Source organism: Phacochoerus africanus, chromosome 11, assembly GCF_016906955.1.
Source record: "Phacochoerus africanus isolate WHEZ1 chromosome 11, ROS_Pafr_v1, whole genome shotgun sequence".
Lineage (NCBI taxonomy): Eukaryota > Metazoa > Chordata > Mammalia > Artiodactyla > Suidae > Phacochoerus > Phacochoerus africanus.
The window spans coordinates 10318929-10341369 of record NC_062554.1 but is presented as its reverse complement, the minus strand read 5'-3'; the positions used below and the strand labels follow the sequence as shown (position 1 = coordinate 10341369).

Sequence of the window (22441 nt, the reverse complement as noted above, 5' to 3'; positions counted from 1 at the left end):
AGATCCTTAATCCATGGCACCAGGCTGAGGACTGAACCCATGCACCAGCAGTGACCTGAGCCAGATTCTTAACCCACTGCACCACAGTGGGAACTCCATGAAGCTTTTTATTGATGAAGGCATCATCAGAAATGAATGACACTTGAAAAATAAATAATAAACATAATTTCTGATGACATTATCCGATTATATGGAGCATTTCTGCTACCTACACTAATCTTCATAATTATTACATTAAATTTATTAAGAAATGAAATGGATCTAATAGATGATCAAATAAAATCATTTAAAAATAATCTTCATTTAAGATACTATAAATCTTTTTTTTTTTTTTTGCTTTTTAGGGCTGCACCCGTGGCACATGGAGCTTCCCAGGCTAATGGTCGACTGAGAGCTACACCACAGCCACAGCAACGCCAGGTCCAAGCTGAGTCTGCGACCTACACCACAGCTCACGGCAACACTGGACCCTTAACCCACTGAGCGAGGCCAGGGATGGAACCCACAACCTCATAGTTCCTGGTCAGATTTGTTTCTGTTGCACCACGACGGGAACTCCAAGATACTATAAATCTCTTAATAGTAATTCCCCAGAGTGCAGGAAAGTTAGACAAAAATAATATCCACTGCAGGATAATACGAGAGGCCAGGGCCAGGAACCTGGCTTTGAAGTCAAAGAAAACACTCAGTGTGGCTGAGGATACGATGGGAAGATATTAATGAAAGAGGTCACAGAGTCAACATTTGGAAAACAGTTGAAGTGACCTTAAGACCTTAACTGGGCCATATAAACACCATAAAACAGTCACTTACTTCTTTAAACAACTTTTATTTTTCCAATGTCAAAGTGCTCACTTATGAGAAAGAATCCTACTATTCTGCAAAAGAAAGTCTCTCTCCCTTTCACTGAGTAGAGCTTACCTTTCCTCTACCAGATCAGAGTAGAGCGCATCCATTTAAGTGGTCCCCCCCCAAACGATCATCTTTTACCTTCAGTTATACTACAAATGGATGCACGCCACTTACCTAGAAGGGGAAAAGCAACCTCTGTTCCCTCATCAGTGCGTTCTGAAAAGGATAAGTAAGGGAAGAAATCACAGGTCTTTTCATCTAGTTACTGTTTGATAACCTAATCCCCAGAGGTTATTATTAATTTCCCCAACATGCTGCCCTCTCCTTTTTGTTAATATTTCTAAAGAAAGACACTAGATGGCTTTCCATAATCTTTAATTAGATTTTCCCTTTCAGCAATTTTAACCCATTGGTCTTAATATCTCCTAAAATGATGCCAAAGAATTCCGTTCCACGTTGGTATTTACATCCTTCAAATATCGGTAACTTTATGTTCTGTTTTAATCACTGCTAAGAAAATTTAAGACAGGTGTTCTTTGCATATTGCCTCGTAAGTCATCTCTCCTAATTACTCACATTACTTCTCTCTGAACTATTTCAAATCTCAAGGTAATGAAGTGTCCAAAACAGAAAGCAGTGTTCCAGGTGTGGTCTCACCATCGTATGAGAGAAAGAATCTATTATCCTTCCTGCTCCAGTTCTCTATATATGCCACCCAAAAATCTCAGTAGTTTTGCTGCTAGACCACATTTTAAACAAACACCTAATGTGCTTTCCAAGAGAACTCCTAAGTATTTACAAGGATTTCAAGTTTTCCACATTTTTTCTCTTTAAATAAAAAAGGGTTGGATTTTATACCTCCTTTCTCCCTTGACCCACCTCCCAAAGCTAAAAAATCCAAATGCATATAAATATTTATTCTTATTTAAAAGATATTCTATCCTCTCACTACAACTATTGCCCTATGTTCACAGACATTATTTACGGCCAATTTGAGATTTTACATTACCTGCAAACTTTTTTTTTTTTTTCCTGCTTTTTAGGGCCGCACCTGCGGCACATGGAAGTTCCCAGGCTAGGGGTCCAATCGGAGCTACAGCTGCTGGCCTACGCCAGAGCCGCAGCAACACAGGATCCAAGCCATATCTGTGACCTATACCACAGCTCACGGCAACACCGGATCCTTAACCCACTGAGAAAGGCCAGGGATTAAACTCGCATCCTCATGGATCCTAGTCGGGTTCGTTAACCGCTGAGCCATGAAGGGAACTCCAAACTTTGTAACAACCTAATCATTTTTCCCCCTAGTCATTAAGGACAGCGTAAATCCCAAGGACAATGTGAATTTGCTCTCAGAGCAAATTGGAAGAGATCTAGAAATTTAAAAAATATATTCTCCCCAAACAACCATCCCATGAAATTCAGAAAGGCAGCTCTCCTACCATTTACTACTTTTTAAGAGAACACCTACCAGTAGTGATGTATTCAGCAACTAGTTCTGACTCTACCACAGCAATTGAAGGACTCTCAGGAGAATGTCTCTTTTCCTGGGTCATCTGAATAGGCACTGCCATTTGACTCAAGTCAATAGTGGGTTGTCTTGGTTTAGATTCCAATTTTTCCTTTACTGCATAAAAAAGTCAGGGGAAAAATGAACTTTTATTACAAACGAGTACTAAAACCAGAGTTGTCCATGGGAATAATGAACAAACCTCTGGGGTGCCACATGGGCAGTGACTAAGGAGTCAGTGAGTTAAAAAGAAAAGGGCAGACTGCTATGTATGGCTGTGGAGTGCACAACCTGTGCAACCATACCCAGCAGCCTACCAAACACTCACATGCAATCAGACTAAAATCCTCCCCCTATAATCACTAGGCTAAACAACTGGGTAGGATTCCTTGTACATACTCCCCTTAGAACATTTCCTTCACCCTTCTTCAAGGTAGTCCCTGGTATTCTTGAGTTCACCAACCTGAAAACAAAGGGTAAGTAAGCAGTACACAGCATGATTTGCTCCAGGGCACACTTACCCAGGATAGTGACCAGTTTAATTTGATCTACTAAAAATTCAAGAAAATCTCCAAAGAAATGTTATGATATTTTCAATGACTCCTAAAGAATAAAAATTTTCAGTGCTAGGGAAATAGGGCCTCTGTTTTACTGCAAAAATGTCTATGGAATGGTCTGGAATCAAGAATGGTTTCCACGGACAGAACTATTTTCTATCTTAGCACTTTTTCTACAAAATCATTGGGTTTCCACCTTCTATAAGGCATTAATGGAAATAGCTGAGTATGTAAAGACAAGGAGCCTAAGGAAATGCCTAAGGCCAAAAATAATACCAATAGAAAGATTAACCAAATGCTAGTATTCTTTGGGTCGTGCAGAGTGGATGTTACAACAAATGGTAACCAGTAATAAAGTCCACTGAATGATCACTCAGGTTATTCTCATCAAGCATATGATGTGACAAAATCAAGATAATCATTTAAACAAAGAAAGCAAAACAAAACCAAAGGAATACAAAAGTCATCCCACAAGTAGAGAGGACACTGAATTAAGAATTAAAACACTTGAAATTTCACTTTGCCACTAATCAACTGGGTAACCTCTAGATCTTGGTTTATCCATAAAAATGAAAGGGCTGGGTGATATCATCACTAAGGGCCCTCAAATACTCCGACAATATTTGACCTATTACAATAGAAAAGTCAGTACAACCAACACAGTTTTGCCTAGAGTTTATCAAAGATATTTAGTAACTCAGTATCTTGTTATGATTGGATCTTGTTAAATGAGGATAGCTTTACAAGGAAGCTCAAGTTGTTAAACTATACAAAGAAGTATGATGATTAAAAAAAAAAACCAACAAATTAGAATGCCAGCAAGGTCATTAATGGTGTTTTATAACCGCAAAACAAATCAGAATGCCAGCAAGGTCATTAATGGTGTTTTATAACCACAAAACAAATACCAAGGAAGATGGTAGGGACACTTCAATCGGCCATCTCCATCTCCTAGTCTCGAATAGAACCAGCAACTGTACTGCATCTATCCCTGTGTTCAGGATAGACAGACCTACTCCTTTCTGGTGACAAGAGGCAAAAGGATTTCCATTTTAAGCAGGAGACAGAGAAGAAAGAGCTCTGCCATTTTTTCCTGCTTTTTCATTATGGTCTATCTCTTCTTTAGTACTCCTGTGAACATCTCAGCGGACTGATAAGTAAACAGACTGCACCAACGATTATAGACAAGTCCAGAGGGGGGAAATGTGCTCAAATAATAACAAAGAAAATAGAACAGTAGTGGTATTTTAGCACAACCCATCTCTAGAGAAAACATGCTTCATTCAGTTGAGCATGTGAATTCATACCTGTTGTCTGTTGGAGTTCTAACAGAGCTTTGATTGTTGAAGTAGCTGATTGTGATTCACTGGATACATCCTGATAAATTATGGTGGGGCTAGTCTCCATTGCAATCTCATGTTCTGACCAATCCTGACGCCGGGAAGCAATTACATGAACTACAGGCTGGGAATCTGTTTTATATTAGTTAAAAAAAAAAAACCCTATAAACAAAGTTTCTCTTAAAAAAAAGCAATTTTTTTTAAAAAATCTTTGTTTTACTATAAACTTCATGCTTTATCTCCCCAAGAAGACTGTAAGCCCCCAGAGGGTGTAATGTCTTTCATGTCCGTATGGATGTAGCCACTCATTCACTGATTCAACAGACAGAGCACCTCTGTGCTAGAATCTACGTTTGGCACCGAGGACATAAAGGAGCTCACAGAATAATCAGAGGATGCTCAGAAGCACACAATCTAGTTGGGGAGACAGACATGGGAAAGAAACAAATTACAATGCAATGGTATAACTGCCATAATAAATAGGTGTGCACGTGCATAGGTGGGTGATGTCTGTGTCTAGTTAGAACATAATGTTGTGGGAGTCTTATTTTCCCCAGTGCACCTGAAAATGTGTTCCGTATCACAACCTTCGCATTCAGTCAACACTTATTGGATGAATGGATTACTGAAAGGAAATCCTGTTTGCTGACACCAAGAATAGATAAATTAAGTAGACGAAGCATGATGTAACAGGACATGTGTAACATTTGGAATTCAAAGTCTTAGGTTGCCGTCCCAGCAAGGTGATTCTTTAGGTCTTAGTACCACGATTTCTAAGACGGCAACAACAAAATTACTGCTCTATCTCACAGGATTTCTAAAGATTATAATAATGAAATGATATATATAAGAGAGCTTTATAGACTACGAAGGACAATAGAAATGTAATCATTTTTGTTGTTCCTGTTCTGTCTGTGACCTGAAAGTTCTCAATTAAAGACTTTTTGTTAGTTTCAAAATAAATTACAGCTCTAACTCAAGGCTTATTATATTTACGTTATACAAACATGCATATAAATACCTAATACATATCAAATCAATCAACAAATTCTTTACTGAGTTTTCCATCTACACAATAAGTAGGTTGTACCAACTACTGTTAAGTTCCTAAACTCCTTGGTCCAAGATACCACACAGGAAATTATGCAGGATATAAAAGCATGCTTCCTACTCCCAAGTTTAGGGTATAATGGAGGAGACATAAAATAAAGATATACATACAGCTTTATATTTGGGGATAAAATCAAATGATTAGGGCAAAGAGGAAAACTATACAGAAAGAGAATGACTGCTTTGAAAGAGTTCCCGTCATGGCTCTGCCAAAACGATTCTGACTAGCATCCATGAATACTCAGTTTCAATCCCTGGCCTTGCTCAGTGGGTTAAGGATCTGGCGTTGCCATGAGCCGTGGGGTAGGTTACAGACGCGGCTTGGATCTGGCATTGCTGTGGTGTGGGGCGGCAGCTGCAGCTCTGATTCAATCCCTACCTTGGAACCTCCATATATGCCACGGGTGTGGCCCTAAAAAAAAAAAAAAAAAAAAAGCCCACACCAAAAAAACACTGCTTTAAATTGGAATGGTCAGTGAAAGCATCACACAGAAAAGAATTCACGGAGTCTACAAACCAAGATTAAATACAACTTAAGTTCAACCTTCTATGAACTTTTATATTTTTGAAAATTACAAAGTTGTCCAAAATGTTGAAGCAAGGGAGAATGACTCTTCAAAGAAACAAACAACAAAAACTGTCTTCCCAAAGAAAACAAAATCACTGTACAAAACACCTGGAGTTTTATTTACCATTAAAAAATTATATTTCTGCTTCCCATCCCACCCTCCAAACACTAAGTAGAATATACGCCACACCAGGAAAGTATAATTTCCATTAAACTTCCAAAAAAATCTAGATAATTGAAGGACACTATCCTGCAACATCGAATGCCACATGAGGCATATGACGATTTTTCTTTGCTCATTCTAAGTAGACAACAGACTTTAAACTTAAGATAATTGACTATATTAGGAAATCATTGTTTTTACATAAACTAAGTTCTCAATTTTAAGACTCTCTCATGATGCCACTAGTATCCCTTAATTAGGTGAGAGGACCTGGAGGCAAAGAATGACTGTGCAACCGAACTCTGTAAAATACATACTCTGAATATCCAGAAGAAAGCAAAAACTGCATGGTAGAGAGGTAAGGTAGAATGACACTGGAAATGGACAACAAATTTCCACAAGGAAGCATCTGTCAGAGACATCATGCCAAACAGCACCTTCCCACAGGGACTGGGAGGGGGCTCTCTTCCTTCTGCCTAGATTCAGAAAGCGCAGCTGACCATTACTGAGCATCAATGCACCAACCCTAACAGCTGCGACACAGAATGAGAGTGTGAACTTAAGTGTGAAAAAACATTCCTTGAGCAATTTTCCCCTCTACTTTTGGCTCAGGCTTAGACTAGATAAATCTACCGCTTACCAAGTCTGAAACTGGGGTCAGAGTGCAATAACTGAGACCTGATCTCACAGTTTCATTTGATGACACAGGGTGCATCCTTTTAGACTTCCCTCTCTCTTGAGGACAGTGGCCTTCTGATCCTTGGATATCTTTCCCCACAGGTCATTTAACAAATATTTACTGGGCATCTAATAAGTATTACAGGTTAGGTAAGAGAGATACATACTGTGCTACTGCATCAAAAGACAGATGCAAGGCATCTCTAGGGAAGAATGTCTCCCATGGCTTCACTATAAAAAGTCCCTATCACACTTTCACAGAATCCTAAGACCGCTCAGCTAGAAAAAAATCTAAAAGTATGTTTAATACTGTTATCAATCCTATGCTAAAATCTTCAAACTTCCCTCTTCCACCTCATCGTCCTCAAGATAATACCAGTTCCTGGGTCCCCACAACCCAACCCAATCTTCATCTTCTCTTCTCCATGATAACTGCCCTGTCTCCACCTACCATTCTTCATATAAAATGATCCCCAGATGCCTTATGCATCTAAACCATCTCTTCTAAACTAAACCCAAGAAGGGATATAAACATTCATTCTATGAAATATGTACTTTCCTTCTCAAGTATTGCCATAAAGCCCGAGGCCTTCACAGTATTTAATTGTTTCTACAGCTTTGCCCAAATGTTCCAGAGAACATGAGTTCTTCAAGATGCTCTGCAAAAGAAAGGCTCCATCATCAAAAGAGTTGGGGACATTTGACATTATATAGTCCCCCTTTCATCTTTTATAGTTTATATATTAGCATATTACGGCTCTGGAAAGTTCTGCAATAAGTTATGTTTTGCTTAACCTGGATTTATTCCTCACCCTCACCATGACCTACCAAGATCGCGAAGCTTCTGGAAAAATCAGCCCAGAAACCAAGTTGTGGCCTACTTAAAGCAATGTGTTTACAGGACGCATTTCTGTATTTGCCTCTTGCCTTGTTCCACCTTAAATCTCTACCCTTGGTTTTGTCTCCTTTTTCTCTTCCATTTTACTTCACATAACCTTTGTGTGTGTGTGTGTGTGTGTGTGTGTGTGTGTCTTTTTGCCTTTTCTAGGGCTGCTCCCGCAGCACATGGAAGTTCCCAGGCCAGGGGTCGAATCGGAGATGTAGCTGCTGGCCCATGCCAGAGCCACAGCAACGCGGGATCCGAGCCGCATCTGCAACCCACACCACAGCTCATGGCAACACCGGATCCTTAACCCACTGAGCAAGGCCAGGGATCAAACCTGCAACCTCATGGTTCCCAGTCAGATTCGTTAACCACTGCACCACAACAGGAACTCCTACTTCACATAAATCTTATATTCTAGCTAATCTACCTTAAAACCTTCTGGAAATAAAGAGAATATAAATAAAGAAACCTTTAATATTTTTCTTTCTTTAAAGAGAAAGGGAAAAAAGAAGATCCAATTAGGAAGGAAAGCTCAGGAACGGTGGAAGGCATACGGCTCAATCTCAGTAAGTGACCTGGGCAAGTATGGCCTTGATGCATTAGGGTTGGTCATCTAGCTATCTATCAACACATAAAAGTACTTCAGGTGTATACCACTCAAAAGGCCCACCCACAGGGTTAGGAGAAACCCCAGAAGGGAAAAAATGTTTTGGACTCAGGCAACAAAAATGAGTTCATAAGGCTGAAGCTTAATCCTGTGCCACAGTTTGTAGGACTGCTGTTCTGCTGGTTTTTTTATTCAGTGAAACTTTTACGGGTGCCTATTTAGAGCCAGCAAACCCCTCTGCTAAATATTGAATATACAGAGATGAATATGATCCTTGCCTTTGATTAGTTAGTAGCCTAGTAGAAAAGAAAATAATTATATTAAACAAAAAAAGTACAAAATAAAATGATCAATGGTAAAATAGCTGGTAGAACAAAGCAATTTTGGAAGCATAGTATGGCAAGAGTGATGAACCCTCCAAGGGTGATCAAGGAAAAAGCCCCACTAAGGTGAAAATGACAGTCTCTATTCTAGCCTATAAGAACAGAGTTCAGAAATAAGATTCAACGCCTAAACTGCTCCTCCTTGCAGGTGGGGAATGGTGGGGAAAGTTTAGAAACCACAAGTAGAATCGAGAAATCCACTGGCATAAAAGACGTCTTTATTCTAAGACTTGTATAAAGAAGTCAACAGAAAAAGGATGTAAAGTCAGGAAAAGCTGATTCATTTTTACAGCAGAACGCTAACTATCAACTATATAACGAATAATGGACTTCAGAAAATCATCAACGGATGATAACATTAGTAGATAAACGTTTGATGATGAACATGATATTTATATGATCTCAAAGTATTTCCCCACAAATTACTATTAATCTCAAAGGGAAATATGGTGACTTCATAATGCAAAAAACTAGGAAGGCATCACCTTAATTAACCAAGAGAGCAACATTAACATCACCCCCCTGAAAGGACAAAAAGACAAAAACCCCCAAAAAACCAAAATCCAAAAAACAATAGGGCGTTCCTGTTGTGGCGCAGCAGAAATGAATCCAACTAGGAACCATGAGGTTGCGGGTTCGATCCCTGGCCTCGCTTAAGTGGGTTCAGGATCCGGTGCTGCTGTGAGCTGTTGTACAGGTTGCAGAAACGGCTCAGGTCCTGAATGGCTGTGGCTCTGGCATAGGCCAGTAGCTACAGCTCTGATTAGACCCCTAGCCTGGGAACCTCCATATGCCGCAGGTGTGGCCCTAAAAGGACAAAAAGACCAAACGAACAAACAAAAAAAAAACCCCAAAACCACATTAACATCATCAATATTGGGACAAACTGACATCAACTGTCTCTTGAAAAGATAAAGCTAAGGATAGACACATCACATCTATGGAATTTTTGCTGAATCCAATGACAAAGAAATATCAGATGATACCAAATTGAAGACTATTCTACAAAGTAACTGACAGATTTCCTTCAAAAATGTCAAGGTCAAGAAACACTAAGAAAGGCTGAAGGATTATCCATATTTAAAGAAAATTAACAGCCATGACAATGAAATATAACTAAATACAATGCAGGATCCTGATTTGGATTGTGGACTGGGGGGCTGGTAAAACTACAAAGTACATGATTGGACAGTTGATGGCATGTGAATAAACTGTAGATTATAGAAGTTATAATTCTATAACCTCATACGTCTTGATTTTGATAATCGTATTTTAGTTATGAAGAGACTAACCTTTAAGAAACATAAACCTATAAATATAAGTATTCAGAGATACGGACAAGATATCTACAACTTGCTCTCAAATGGTTAAGAAATTTAAAAATTATAAACACAGAGGAAGGGAGGGCAGAAGAATCAAAACAACATAAATAGGGCAAAATATAAACAACTGATGAATCTAGGTAAAAAAATATACACAGAAGTTCTTTTTATTCTTCCTGAAATATCTTTGTAAGTTTGAAATGACACTAAAATAAAAATTACTAAAAAGAGGAAGGCCAAAAACTACAAAAGCAATACAAAGAAAAATGGGCAGCCATATAGTGCTTATATTCCCAGTGAGTATGACCCCCATATACTTTGAAAACCAAGAATGAGTCTTAGGCTGATCAAAACCTTTATCCTTTTCTCTTAAATCATAGCATATATAGTCCCAGTCCCTCGTCTTTGTGAGAATGTACTAAGGAGCTATATAAGGATATGGGGTGAGGAGCAAATGCAGATTATAAAAAACTGGCTTTATAGTCAACTATATCAGATACACCTACTTTGAATTTCTGTATTACAGAATATTTTAAAAAGAAGTAATATACAATGAAACATAAATAACAAAAATAAAAATAAATGATGCCATATAGAGTTAACAGATCAAAGAGCACAAAACCTTATACTCAATCACTTCCAAAAACAGACAAACTTGTCCCATTCTTGAAATGAAAACTGAAGGCTCACTCATGAAATGGCACATTAGGGAAGAAATGACTGGCTCATAGCTCCCTTAAGAAGAGATTAGCAATTTGAAAAAAATAACCTGAGATGATGTATATATAGACATCTAGTTCAGGTCCCCGTTTTAGCACCAATTCATAAACTAATGAACACTTTACCTACCCTCTACAAAAATATTTCTCAAGGGGTAAAAAGGCTGGTATTATTCAAATAACTGCAGACTTAAAAGATGAAAAAAAGCATCTGATGTGCTAAACTAATAATGGAATCTATACAGATCAAATCAGCAAGTCTAAAAGGAATAATTAAGAGAATAAGCATCACTCCACTGTAATTAGATATAAACTAACTCAAAGCCAGTATAGAATAAATTAAATCTTAGCAAACTGATTCAGAAAATATTACTATTATTGATAATATGCTGAAGAAAACTCCATTTTCTAAAATGAGTACCATATTGTTAAAATCAACTTTATTTATTTATTTATTTATTTTTAGGGCTGCACCTGCAGCATATGGAAGTTCCCAGGCAAGAGGTCAATTTGGAGCTGTAGTTGCCGGCCTATGCCACAGCCACAGCAACACTAGATCTGAGTCAAATCTATGAGCTAGGCCGCATCTTGCAGCAATGCCACATCCTTAACCCACTGAGCAAGGCCAGTGGGAACTGTGACATTTTACACATCCTCATGGAAACTAGTTGGGTTCTTAACCCACTGATCCACAGTGGGAACTCTGATATTTTATTTTTAATTGATCAGTTTTCAAAGACCATTTCAAATGCTACCTCCTTCATGAAGCTTTCTCGTCCTCTCTTCATTCAGCTTTTGGTGGTTTTTTTTTTTTTTTTTGTCTGTCAAAAATATGTTCTGACAAATTCTTATACTGGAATTGTAGGTGTATTTTCTTTTTTTTTGGCCATACCTGTGGCATGTGGAAGTTCCCAGGCCAGGAAGCAAACCTGCACCAGAGCAGAAACTTGTGCCACTGCACTGGTAATGCCAAGCCCTTAACCTCTGTGCCACAAGAGAACTCCTGTACTCTTTTTAAATCTCCTATCCCAGATTTTAAGCTCCTCGAGGGCAAGAACTATATTTTATTTAACCTTTGTAGGGTTTAGCACAATGCTTAGCACATAATATAAACTAATAAATAATTGTCAAATTGAATTAATGGAATAATCAGCAATTTGAAACATTAGTAAGACTAATCCAGGAAGATTCCACTGGAAAGTAAAAATAATAAAAATGCCGACACAGCATGAAGAATCTATATTAGAAAAGTGAAAGTATTAAGAAAGCATTCCAAAAAGATTAATGCGAAGATGAGAGGAGAGGAAATGGAGTGAGTGTGGAATGATCAAGAGAAGAGACACAGCTTTGCTTGAATGTATCAGAGCCTATCAGCTCAGGCATAAATGTACCACCTGCCAATATGGGTGGTTAAGGTAACAGATAGATATGTGTACTAGATTTGTGGAAGCTCTCAAAGCTTATGATCATGAGTTTATGTCAAGCAATTTCCTAGAAGAACAACATAATTAAAACAGCGCTGCGGATAAGAGTTTCCCAACTATGGAGTCTGGCTTCATAGGGCCTTCCTTATAATTAGGACAACCATACAATTATCATCTTTGAGAATGAAAGAGAATGTTATTAATAATAATTCTAGAACAGAAATAAACTAGGACTTGTCCCATGCAAAGTGTAATGTATGGTCAATCTACTTAAAGCCCACTTATAACCCCCACCTCTGGCCACCTTTATCCTTTCTCAGAAAGGTTCAGCAACCAACAATTTAAAAGGTATAGACACTTTCTGGCATATTTCTCCTATTTACTCAACACAAACAGAAGGAATCACAGCTCTATCCAGTTTGATAATACCTACCTGCCAAAACAATCATCTAAAGTTTACCAATTATTTGACGAACATATGCCAGGCAGGAAGGAATGGTAAGCCTTATCAAAAACAAAACTTTGGCTCTGATTACATATGAATAATATAAGACAAAGTTTAAAGAACTGACAAATCATTTTAATAATATTAAAAGAGCATACACGTTTGTTTGAGATCCTTAGACGCAGCTATTTTGGAACTAGGGTGCTGGGTCAGCAGTAATTACACAAGTCAGAAGTACAGTGGCTCTTACCTTGGGAACTGTGGGAGGACTCCGTAGAAGAGGAACTACTATCTGTAAAAGTCTGCGGTTCTTCTTTTCCCTCCTGAATAGATGAATTACCAGCTTCTGCCACCCTGGATGCTTGCTGTAATGTTTCTGTGACCAACTGCCGTGTTTGTTCACTAACAACTGTGGCTTGAAACGTCACAGGTTTGGGTTTAATAAGAACCTAGAAGACAAGCAGAAATACACTCAGTATAAACTTGAGAACATTAAAAAAATGCCTAACTTCTAGATCATAAACAAATATCTTCCTGATATGGAAAACAGTATTCTGTACATTTATTATGCTTTGGGCACAGCAATGTTCATCAAAGGCTATTCAATCTATGAACAAATTATAGTGGCCACATTCAACATTTTAAATGGTGCATGCTAGATTGCAACAGCTATGAGCCTGACGAGAGCCTTTGCCCCTGTTTTTTCTTGCCTATAATGACTTCGGGAGTCATTTTTTAATCTGTAGGCTATACAGCAGAATGACAGCCACAAGCTAAGGAGGGCAGAACAGAAAGACATATAAAGATAAAACTCTAATTTGTTTAAGCCACTGTTCTTCAGGTTTCTTTTCTTTAGCAACCAAATGATATTACTAATTGACACATCTGCACAAAGTAAATTTGCTTAGGATGTAAGTCATCGTTGATGAAAACCCCAGAGTAGCAGTGATTTAGATAACCGTTAGGAGAAAATATGGAACAAATGACAGATCAACTCCTGGCAAAGGTCAAAACCACAGACACTAAAATAAGTGAAATGGGAGAAAAGTTTCAGACTGAACCATTCCACTTTAAAACCTGGACTCTAGAGTTAACTTCAATTAGCAACATAGAATAAAAATGTTACCTCACCACAATTAATTTTTATTTCTCCCATATATAAGATTCCAAACCTTTACAGACTCTACTAAATAACCCATTTCCAAAAATTCAAGAATGAAAACATGGGTTATACTATGACATGGATGATGAAGCAAATGAAATGTTACACTTGTAATTTAAAAGCAATTTGAATTTATTTATAAACCCAAAGCTTATTGTTTTAATATGTAGACTATTTGGCTATAATATTGAAGGAACTGAATCTAAAGGCAAATTATTAGTTTATAGGTAAATTAGTATGTTTTACAAAAACTCTTGGATAGAATTTCTCCACCAAAGCTGACACTGTTTCCTTTGATATTCCTGGAAAAGTAAAGTACCTGCAAGATACACAGTAGCCTAACAACACGGATTAAATCCTGAGCCTCAGTTTCCCTGGCAAATTTCCAAAAAAGCTCCCTTATTGTCTACTGGTTGAAAAATGAACAGATCTCTAGCTTCACCATTATTTAGGTTTCAAATAAATTAAATTTTATTAGTAGGAGCTCCTGTCATGGCTCAGTGGAAACCAATCCGACTAGGAACCATGGAGTTGCAGGTTCAATCCCTAGCCTTGCTCAGTGGGTTAAGGATCCGGTATTGCCATGAGCTGTGGTGTAGGTCGCAGATGTGGCTCGGATCTGGCATTGCTGTGGCTGTGGAGTAGGCTGCCAGCTGTAGCTCTGATTCGACCCCTAGCCTGAGAACTTCCATATGCTGCAAGTGCAGCCCTAAAAAAAAAAATATATATATATATATATATATAAGTAAATATGCAAAATGTTTTCAAAGGCCACATAAGCTTATAAAAAATAAATACTTTTTGTGAGTCCCCACTGTGGCGTGACAGTAATGAACCCAACAGTGTCCATGAGGCAGCGGGTTCAATTCCTGGCCTCACTCGGTGGGTTAAGGATCTAGCAGTGCCATGAGCTGTGGTGCAGGGCTACAGATGTGGCTCAGATTCCACGTGCTGTGGCTGTCCATGGCTGTGGCTGGCAGCTGCAGTTCCGATTCGACTCCTAGCCCAGGAACTTCCATGTGGCACAGGTGTGGTCCTAAAAAATAAAAAAAATAAAAAATAAATACTTCTCTTAAGGAATTTATGAATAATTACCACCCACCCTCAACCATCTACTTCTCATATTATATACCTTCAGCAAACTTGCAAATTTTATTCCAAGGGAATTCTTTTCTCTAATCTTTGCTCATAAGACACAAATATTTAGATATTTTTAAAAAGTAATGAAAAGAGAAACACAGGTTTTGAAAATAGACGATTATACACATTGTCATAACTTTCAACAATCTGATTCTTTAAATATTACTCATCTTTTCATTCAAATATATCTACTCACTTATGATGGAATATGATGGAGGATAATGTGAAAAAAAAGAATGTATATAAATGCATAACTGGGTCACTTTGCTGTATGGCAGAAATTGACCGAACACTTTAAATCAACTATAATAAAAAAATTTTTTTTTTAAATTTCTACCTTGGAATTTTAGGAATTTGAAATACACCAGAGTCAAGAAAGATCGTATCTTGGCATACCTGTGTTTTCCCTTGCTGCCCATAAACAATTTTTGTTGGGATGATTTTAGCTGCTGGTTGAACTGTGGAACCTATTCCTTTTGGCTGAGTTACAATCATTTTGGTGATGGGTCTTGTAGCAGTGATAATAGCTGGCTTTGCTCCTGTTGGCACCGTCTGAATAGTCTTTTCCCCCTAAATTGAAGTCAGTAAATATATGAAATTTGTATGCATTTAAAAGATAAAAACTGTCCTTTTACTGAAAAATCACAGAAAGGTTTTACCAGGATGTCAGGGAAATGGGTGTAAATTCTGCCACAAAGTAACATGTTTCCAGGTGATCAAAAAAAATCTTAGACCTATTTGAAAAGATCTTAGAAGTCATCTGACCAACCTTCTGTCCAAAGAAAACATTAAATATTTCTTGATGAGTATTTAAAAAATTATTTCATATAAGAATACTTTAATTATACTCTCATTCATAGAACACATATATTATAAGAGTCAAAAATTATAGGAGCTCCGGTTGTGGCTCAATGGTAATGAACCCAACTAGTATCCATGAGGATGTGGGTACGATCCCTGGCCTCGCTCAGTGGGTTATGGATCTGGCGTTGCCACGAGCTGTGGTGTTGGTCACAGACACAGCTCAAATCTGGCATTGCTGTGGCGTAGGATGGCAGCTGAAACTCCAATTTGATCCCTAACCTGAGAACTTCCACATGCCGCAGGTGTGACACTAAAAAGAAAAAAAAAATTATACATGATTACATACTAAAATGTTAACAATGATTATCTCTAAGAGTTGGGAGTATAGGTCTTGCCCCCTAACATTCATCTTCATTTCCTAGTTCCTCTAAAATGAACATATATACGTGAAATACCAAAAAAAGACTGTGCATTATACCAATAGCTAAAAGTACACATAAAAAATAAATTGAAGTTCCTTAAATATGAAATTATAAGGATAAATAGCAGAATGTCTATGTGGAAAAAAGTATGGGCAAGAGATAAAATCAGCAGAAATACTAACATTCTTTTTGAGGTTACATGGGAAAATACTAAGAAAAAACTTAAGACATTTCCCACATTAGTATGTTACTAATATCACTTTAGTCTATTAATTAGATAGTTTAAGCCCATTAACTTTTCACCATTTTCTGCATTTTCATCTGCTTTAATTCTTAAGTACCAATTTCTGGTCATTTATGGAGTCAATATTTGAGCTTAACTAAATTAAATTCAAATACAGTTATTTTATTAAATTATTAAAATTTTAAAAATTAAAATCCAAAAAATTTAAAAGGAAAGGATCTGAAATTTTTTCACCTAATCAGTTTTTTCTTTTCTTTCAATTTTATTGCCATATGCACAGCACATGGAAGTTCCCAGGCCTGGGACTGAATCCAAGCCACAGCTGTGACCTACGCCACACTGCGGCATTGCTGGATCCTTTAGCCCACTGCACTGTGCTGGGGATCGAACCCACACCTCCACAGCGACCCAAACTGCTGCAGTCAGATTCTTAACCCACTGTGCCATAGCGGGAACTCCAGTTTTCCTTAATTTTTAGTCATCATCACCTAAATGTGTGGCCCTCTAAACTCAGCAGCCAGTAAAAACAAAGCAACCAGGGAGTTGGCAAAAAGGTAATCACTCTGTGAATTTAGAGCTAAATGATTACAAAACTCACAAGTTTAACTACCTGCTGCAGTTATTTAAAGGGAAACATGAAGTGTCTGCCAATCATGCGATTACTTATTTTAACACACACACACACACACCCGTTCACAGCATCTCTGGAATGAGTGGTAGTTCACTTGCCAAGAATTACTAGTTTGCGAGTGGGCATGTCTGACTATAAAGTCATTCAATGGGCCCTGTCCAGGTGTAATTACAATGACTCAAAAGCCAATCAAAACTTGCAGGTTATTTTTTGAAAAAGCTCTTCTGGTGTGTGTGGGTGTGTATGCACGCACAGGTGAACAAGTTTTGAGTGTCAGTGCATGTGCACATGTAGTGAAGAGGGTGGTCTTATACTCTGAGCTGCTTGTTTTACTACCATTTCCTGTGTTAAACTGTTGCTATCAGATCTAACAGCTAGTATTCTTAGATCTATGTGACCACAGGACCTAGAGTACATGGCATCCCCTTTAACACCAAGTTCTATTAAATTACAAATCAGAAAATAAAGGGTCCTGAAAATCTGAATTCTAATCCTGGTTTTACTTTTGGCTTATTATGTAAACTCAGGCTAAACATAAATTGTTTCTCAACAATCTATGTTTTCCCACATGATGATGAAAAAAATCCTACCCTTACTAACACTATAAAGGCTGCAATGCCTAGAGAGCTACTAGAGGTCAACTACAATGAAGTATAGCATTCTTTTCTCCAGCAAAGTAGGGACATTACCAAGACCGGACAGCTAGGAACCAAGAGTAATAACAGTAAGAAAAAACACTTCAAGGACTTCCTATGTGCCATATACTGTTCTAAGCACTTTGAAAAGATCTACCAGTTACTCAACAAACTCACTGGTAGAGATCATCCTTAACGTACAAATGAGGAAATTAAGGATGAGAGAAGTTGAATTAAGTCAGTCAAAGTAAAAACAACTATGATAGAAACAAAGGCCAGGTTTGGCTAACTCCAAACCTCCTAACAGCTTGCCTTCGGAACTATAAATACATCTGTTATTTGATTTTTTTTTTCCCCCGCTAGTTCAAAAACTAAAAATGAAAGCAACGAATTCCTGTCAAAAATTTAATTTTAGCCCCAAATATTTCTCTTTGCCCAGCCCAGGTAAAATACTAGACTATTATCTATTGGGCATAAGCAGGAATAAAAGTGTCCCCTGACAGTTAAGCCAGTGAAATCTTCCATCTAGACCAAGCTAAGCATCTAAGAAACCGACCTACGAGCAACATGTTTTAGAAATTACTGTAAAAAATGGCATCGGTAGGTGATGTTTTAAGAGTCGTTCCATCACAGCAGTGGTAAATCAAGCCATTCTGCCCATTGTGAGCTCTGAAATCCTTAGACAAATGTTTGTATAGCTGGTCTCTAAAATCTGTGTAAAATCTGTGTAGATTGCTGAGTCTGCAGTTCCAGCTCTTACTTACTCCAGCATTTAGCAACGTTGTGACAACGTTTTTGCCCGGGAGGCCTTGAATGGTCGTTCCTTTTCCTGTAGTCTTTTGCACAACAATCACATTGGGCTTGGAAGTCATGGGGATTGTAGTGATTTTGGTGGTCGTTCCTTAGAGAAGGGGGGAGAAAAGGAGGCCTCAGTTAAGGACTAGAGATATTTGGTTACTTCTTGTTATGTTGTACACAATCAATACATGTGGTCACTGTCATTCCTAGATGACGTGCAGACCGCCATGAGGATGAACGTGAAGGCCTGGAATAAAACTACAAGTTGTCCTAGAGTGAGAGAAGGGTAAGCATTGCCCATTCACCTTTTTGGAAGCTGAGGACCTACACACCAAAATCAGAATCTAAAATTATCACTGTTTCTCAAATAATCCTCTCCTGACTAGCTAAGTGAAACAAACTAGGATCTCTATTTCATGACAAAAATTCCTCCCAAGCCCAAGAACATTACCTATATATATGACGAGCATGATAGAAAAACTCTTCAAAAAAGATAAAAAAGAGGTAAATACTTATCAAAATCCTCATATAATACTAAAATGTACAGAAAACCTATGAAAAGAAATGTCATCTATTTTTATTTGACCAAAAAAGACAAAATGAACACTCACAGATCAAGTCAGATGAAATGTGTACTCTTACAACCTGCAGCACTCTGAAGACTCTGAGGATGACACTCTAATTTATATACATATATATAATTCATATTTTCCACCATTAAGACCTATTTAGTAGATCTATATCTAATGACCCAACATAATATTATCTTATTCTCTCTCTCACATCCTTCCACAACCTGCTTCTCTTCCACCTATCAAATTTACCTATTAAATTTATACCCTAGGAGTTCCCATTGTGGCTCAGTGGTTAATGAATCCGACTAGGAACCATGAGGTTGTCGGTTCGATCCCTGGCCTTGCTCAGTGGGTTAAGGATCCGGCATTGCCACGAGCTGTGGTGTAGGTCACAGACGCGGCTTGGATTCTGTGTTGCTGTGGCTCTGGCGTAGGCCAGCGGCTACAGCTCCAACTAGACCCGTAGCCTGGGAACCTCCATATGCTGCGGGTACGGCCCAAAAAAGACATAAATAAATAAATAAATAAATAAATTTGTACCCTATATTCTTCTAATTGTCCAAGTTGGAAATCCTGATGCAAATCTTTGAGTCTTGTCTTGTCTTCACTCCCTGTAGTCCCCCAAAAATGAAAGCCCCTTAGCTCCACACTATCTTTTTATGTCACTGACTCCTCAGTGCTTAGCCCACACTGTATGGCAACTACTCAAGTAATTATTGTATAATGAGTATGTGAATAAACTCAATTTGACACCAGCATGTCTTCTTTCAAAATGTTACTAATGCCAGCTCCATAGACAGGCCCACATCTCTTTTGGCTTTCCGTATTTTCCTCCCTATTTCAAGTTCCTCTATCATGCAAATCATTCTGAAGTGCCCTGTCACATCAAACAACAACAACAAAAACAAACAAACAAACAAACAAACAAAACCAAACTCATTTCATCAAGTCAAGAACCAACAACATGTGAAACTGGTCGAAAACCTTCCAAATGGCCAGTGTATTTAGTTCTAACTTTCCCTACTGGCTTTCAAAATCCTTTATAATCTTGCCTTAAATCTAACAGTTTGGTCTTATTTGTTCCTACTCCACAATATACATCATAAACTCTAGTCTAACAAGGAACTTCTTCACTAGGGCTTCCCATTACCTATCACACAAAGATCAAACTCCTCTGCTTAGCCCACCAGGTTCCATCAGACTTCAGTTTTCAGAATTATCCGCTACACACTTCCCTTTCAGTGTGACAGTCTCCACACTGGTCTCTGAACACACCAGTCCCAATGCTACTTCTGTGCCTGTAATTTCCTTTGCCTGTGGAAACAGGCAGGTCATATTTTTCTTCTATAGGTTTGCATATCATTTATCAAATGACTAAGCACAGAGGGTACACATTAAAAACACGACTGATTAGGATTTTTCTTGTAGCATAGCGGGTTAAGGATCCAGCGTTGTTACTACAGCAGCTTGGGTTGCTGCTGGGGCTCAGGTTGGATCCCTGGCCTGGGAACTTCCACGAAAACCAAGCTGCTCATGATTCACTTATATCAACTTTAACTCTTAATTAACTCCAACCCCTCATATGTGATTATGATGGCTCCATTGATAATGCTGTCTCACCAAATTATTTAATTTTAAAAAGTGTTTTTAGGAGTTCCCACTGTGGCACAGTGGGTTAAGAATCTGACTGCAGTGACTCAGGTTTCTGAGGAGGTGCAGCTTTGACCCCTGGCCCAGGGAAGAGGGTTAAAGGATCTGGCGGTGCTGCAGCTGGGGTGCCAGTCACAGCTTGTGGCTCAGATTCAATCTTGGCCTGGGAACTTCCATAAGCTGTGGGTGTGGCCATTTAAAAAAAAAGTCTTTTGGAGTTCCCGTCGTGGCGCAGTGGTTAACGAATCCGACTAGGAACCATGAGGTTGCGGGTTCGGTCCCTGCCCTTGCTCAGTGGGTTAACGATCCGGCGTTGCCGTGAGCTGTGGTGTAGGTCGCAGACATGGCTCAGATCCCGTGTTGCTGTGGCTCTGGCGTAGGCCGGTGGCTATGGCTCCGATTGGACCCCTAGCCTGGGAATCTCCATATGCCGCCAGAGCGGCCCAAGAAATAGCAAAAAGACAAAAATAATAATAATAATAATAATAATAATAATAATAAATTTTAAAAAAGTCTTTTTAGAAAGTATGCATTAAAAACTAGCTCAAGGAAATGTAAACCTAGGTTTAACTCTACACTAAAGTACAAGGACCACTTTTTTGACAAAACTTGCTTAACAAATGAATTATATTTAAACTACAAAAATGTCAAATCCTTTCCATCACAAATGAGTCAATTTATGAGACAGATGCAAACTAAGTTCACCTGCTTAACAAAATGGGGGGGGCAGTGTTAGAAAACAGAAGGAAAAGCCATAGCATAAGGAAAAGCAAGTACAGCATCACATTAAGATAGAATACAATTTATGACAAGAATTATCAACTTACAAAAGTTTAAAATTGCAACAGCATGTTCCCACATCTCAGGTGACATCTACTACTCATTAAAAAGTGTCTCCCTCTATGCTTCCACAGTGTTCAGTCTGTAGTTCTCATATTACAAGAGAATGTACACAAGTTCATTTGCTTAGCATTCCTTAGGGCACAGAAGGCACCGCATGCACACCACCGTGTATCTCAGCACCCAACCCAGAAGCTGGCTTCTAGCCATCAGAGAACTCATCTATACATACAGTCTTTACTTATAAAGAGTCAAGATGCAATGGGTGCTAGTAGCTGTGAATCACATTGGGATCATGGGCTATAATACTGACACACTGCAGGGACTTCTATTAAAAAATAAGATGTCTGTAAATGTTTGAGCATTATGGCAGGTAGGCTTAAACAACACACACTTATTGGCCTAGATTTTACTATTCACATATTCTTAAATCACTCTGACAATCTTGGTCTCTTGGGTAATGTTTTATATGTTACTTTGTTCAAAGAATGAGCAAATGAGTGAATGAAAACGTATACAAACGCTAGCTCCTTGCCTGGACATTGTCCTAAAGATGAAGGGAATCAAAGTCCTGCCACTGCCTCACTTTCTTACACAGTCCTTAGACTCAAGATAATGACTTTTCTGAAGACATATCTTTTCTGAAGGATCCAATTTTCTGCATAAAATAGGCAGGATGTTTCAACAACCTTCGACAAAGCTAATGAAAGACTTACATATCTGTTAGTTCTCTCTATATATACGCATATAAGTTAATATTTGACTCCATAAGCTAAATAACTTCATGAGTTAAGTAACCCCCAAAACAGTCAATGCCTTCCATTTAATTGCTTATTCCAATGGAAAAAAAAAAAAGCTTGATCTTTCTAGAAAGCACTTTGGAAGCATAAACTTGCCTTCTAGGATATTATACAAAAGAAATAAGAACTTCACATAATAATTTATGTACAATGGGGAGTTCCCGCTGTGGCTCAGT

At 38.3% G+C, this 22441-nt stretch overlaps 1 protein-coding gene across 15 annotated transcripts in view; it reads right to left on the bottom strand.

The window, feature by feature from the left end:
• Nucleotides 1–22441, bottom strand: part of EMSY (EMSY transcriptional repressor, BRCA2 interacting) — an 88199-nt gene that overhangs the window by 12401 nt on the left and 53357 nt on the right. For 8 of the 15 annotated variants that reach the window (XM_047753879.1, XM_047753867.1, XM_047753868.1 and 5 more), the window contains 6 exons: nt 18367–18503; nt 15263–15436; nt 12815–13013; nt 4227–4391; nt 2324–2479; nt 1027–1068 (listed from right to left, as the gene is read on the bottom strand). In XM_047753879.1, the coding sequence (XP_047609835.1) occupies nt 1027–1068; nt 2324–2479; nt 4227–4391; nt 12815–13013; nt 15263–15436; nt 18367–18503 (873 nt within the window). The remainder of the gene's footprint in view (nt 1–1026; nt 1069–2323; nt 2480–4226; nt 4392–12814; nt 13014–15262; nt 15437–18366; nt 18504–22441) is intronic. The other 7 variants (XM_047753870.1, XM_047753876.1, XM_047753881.1 and 4 more) reach the window with 4 other exon arrangements.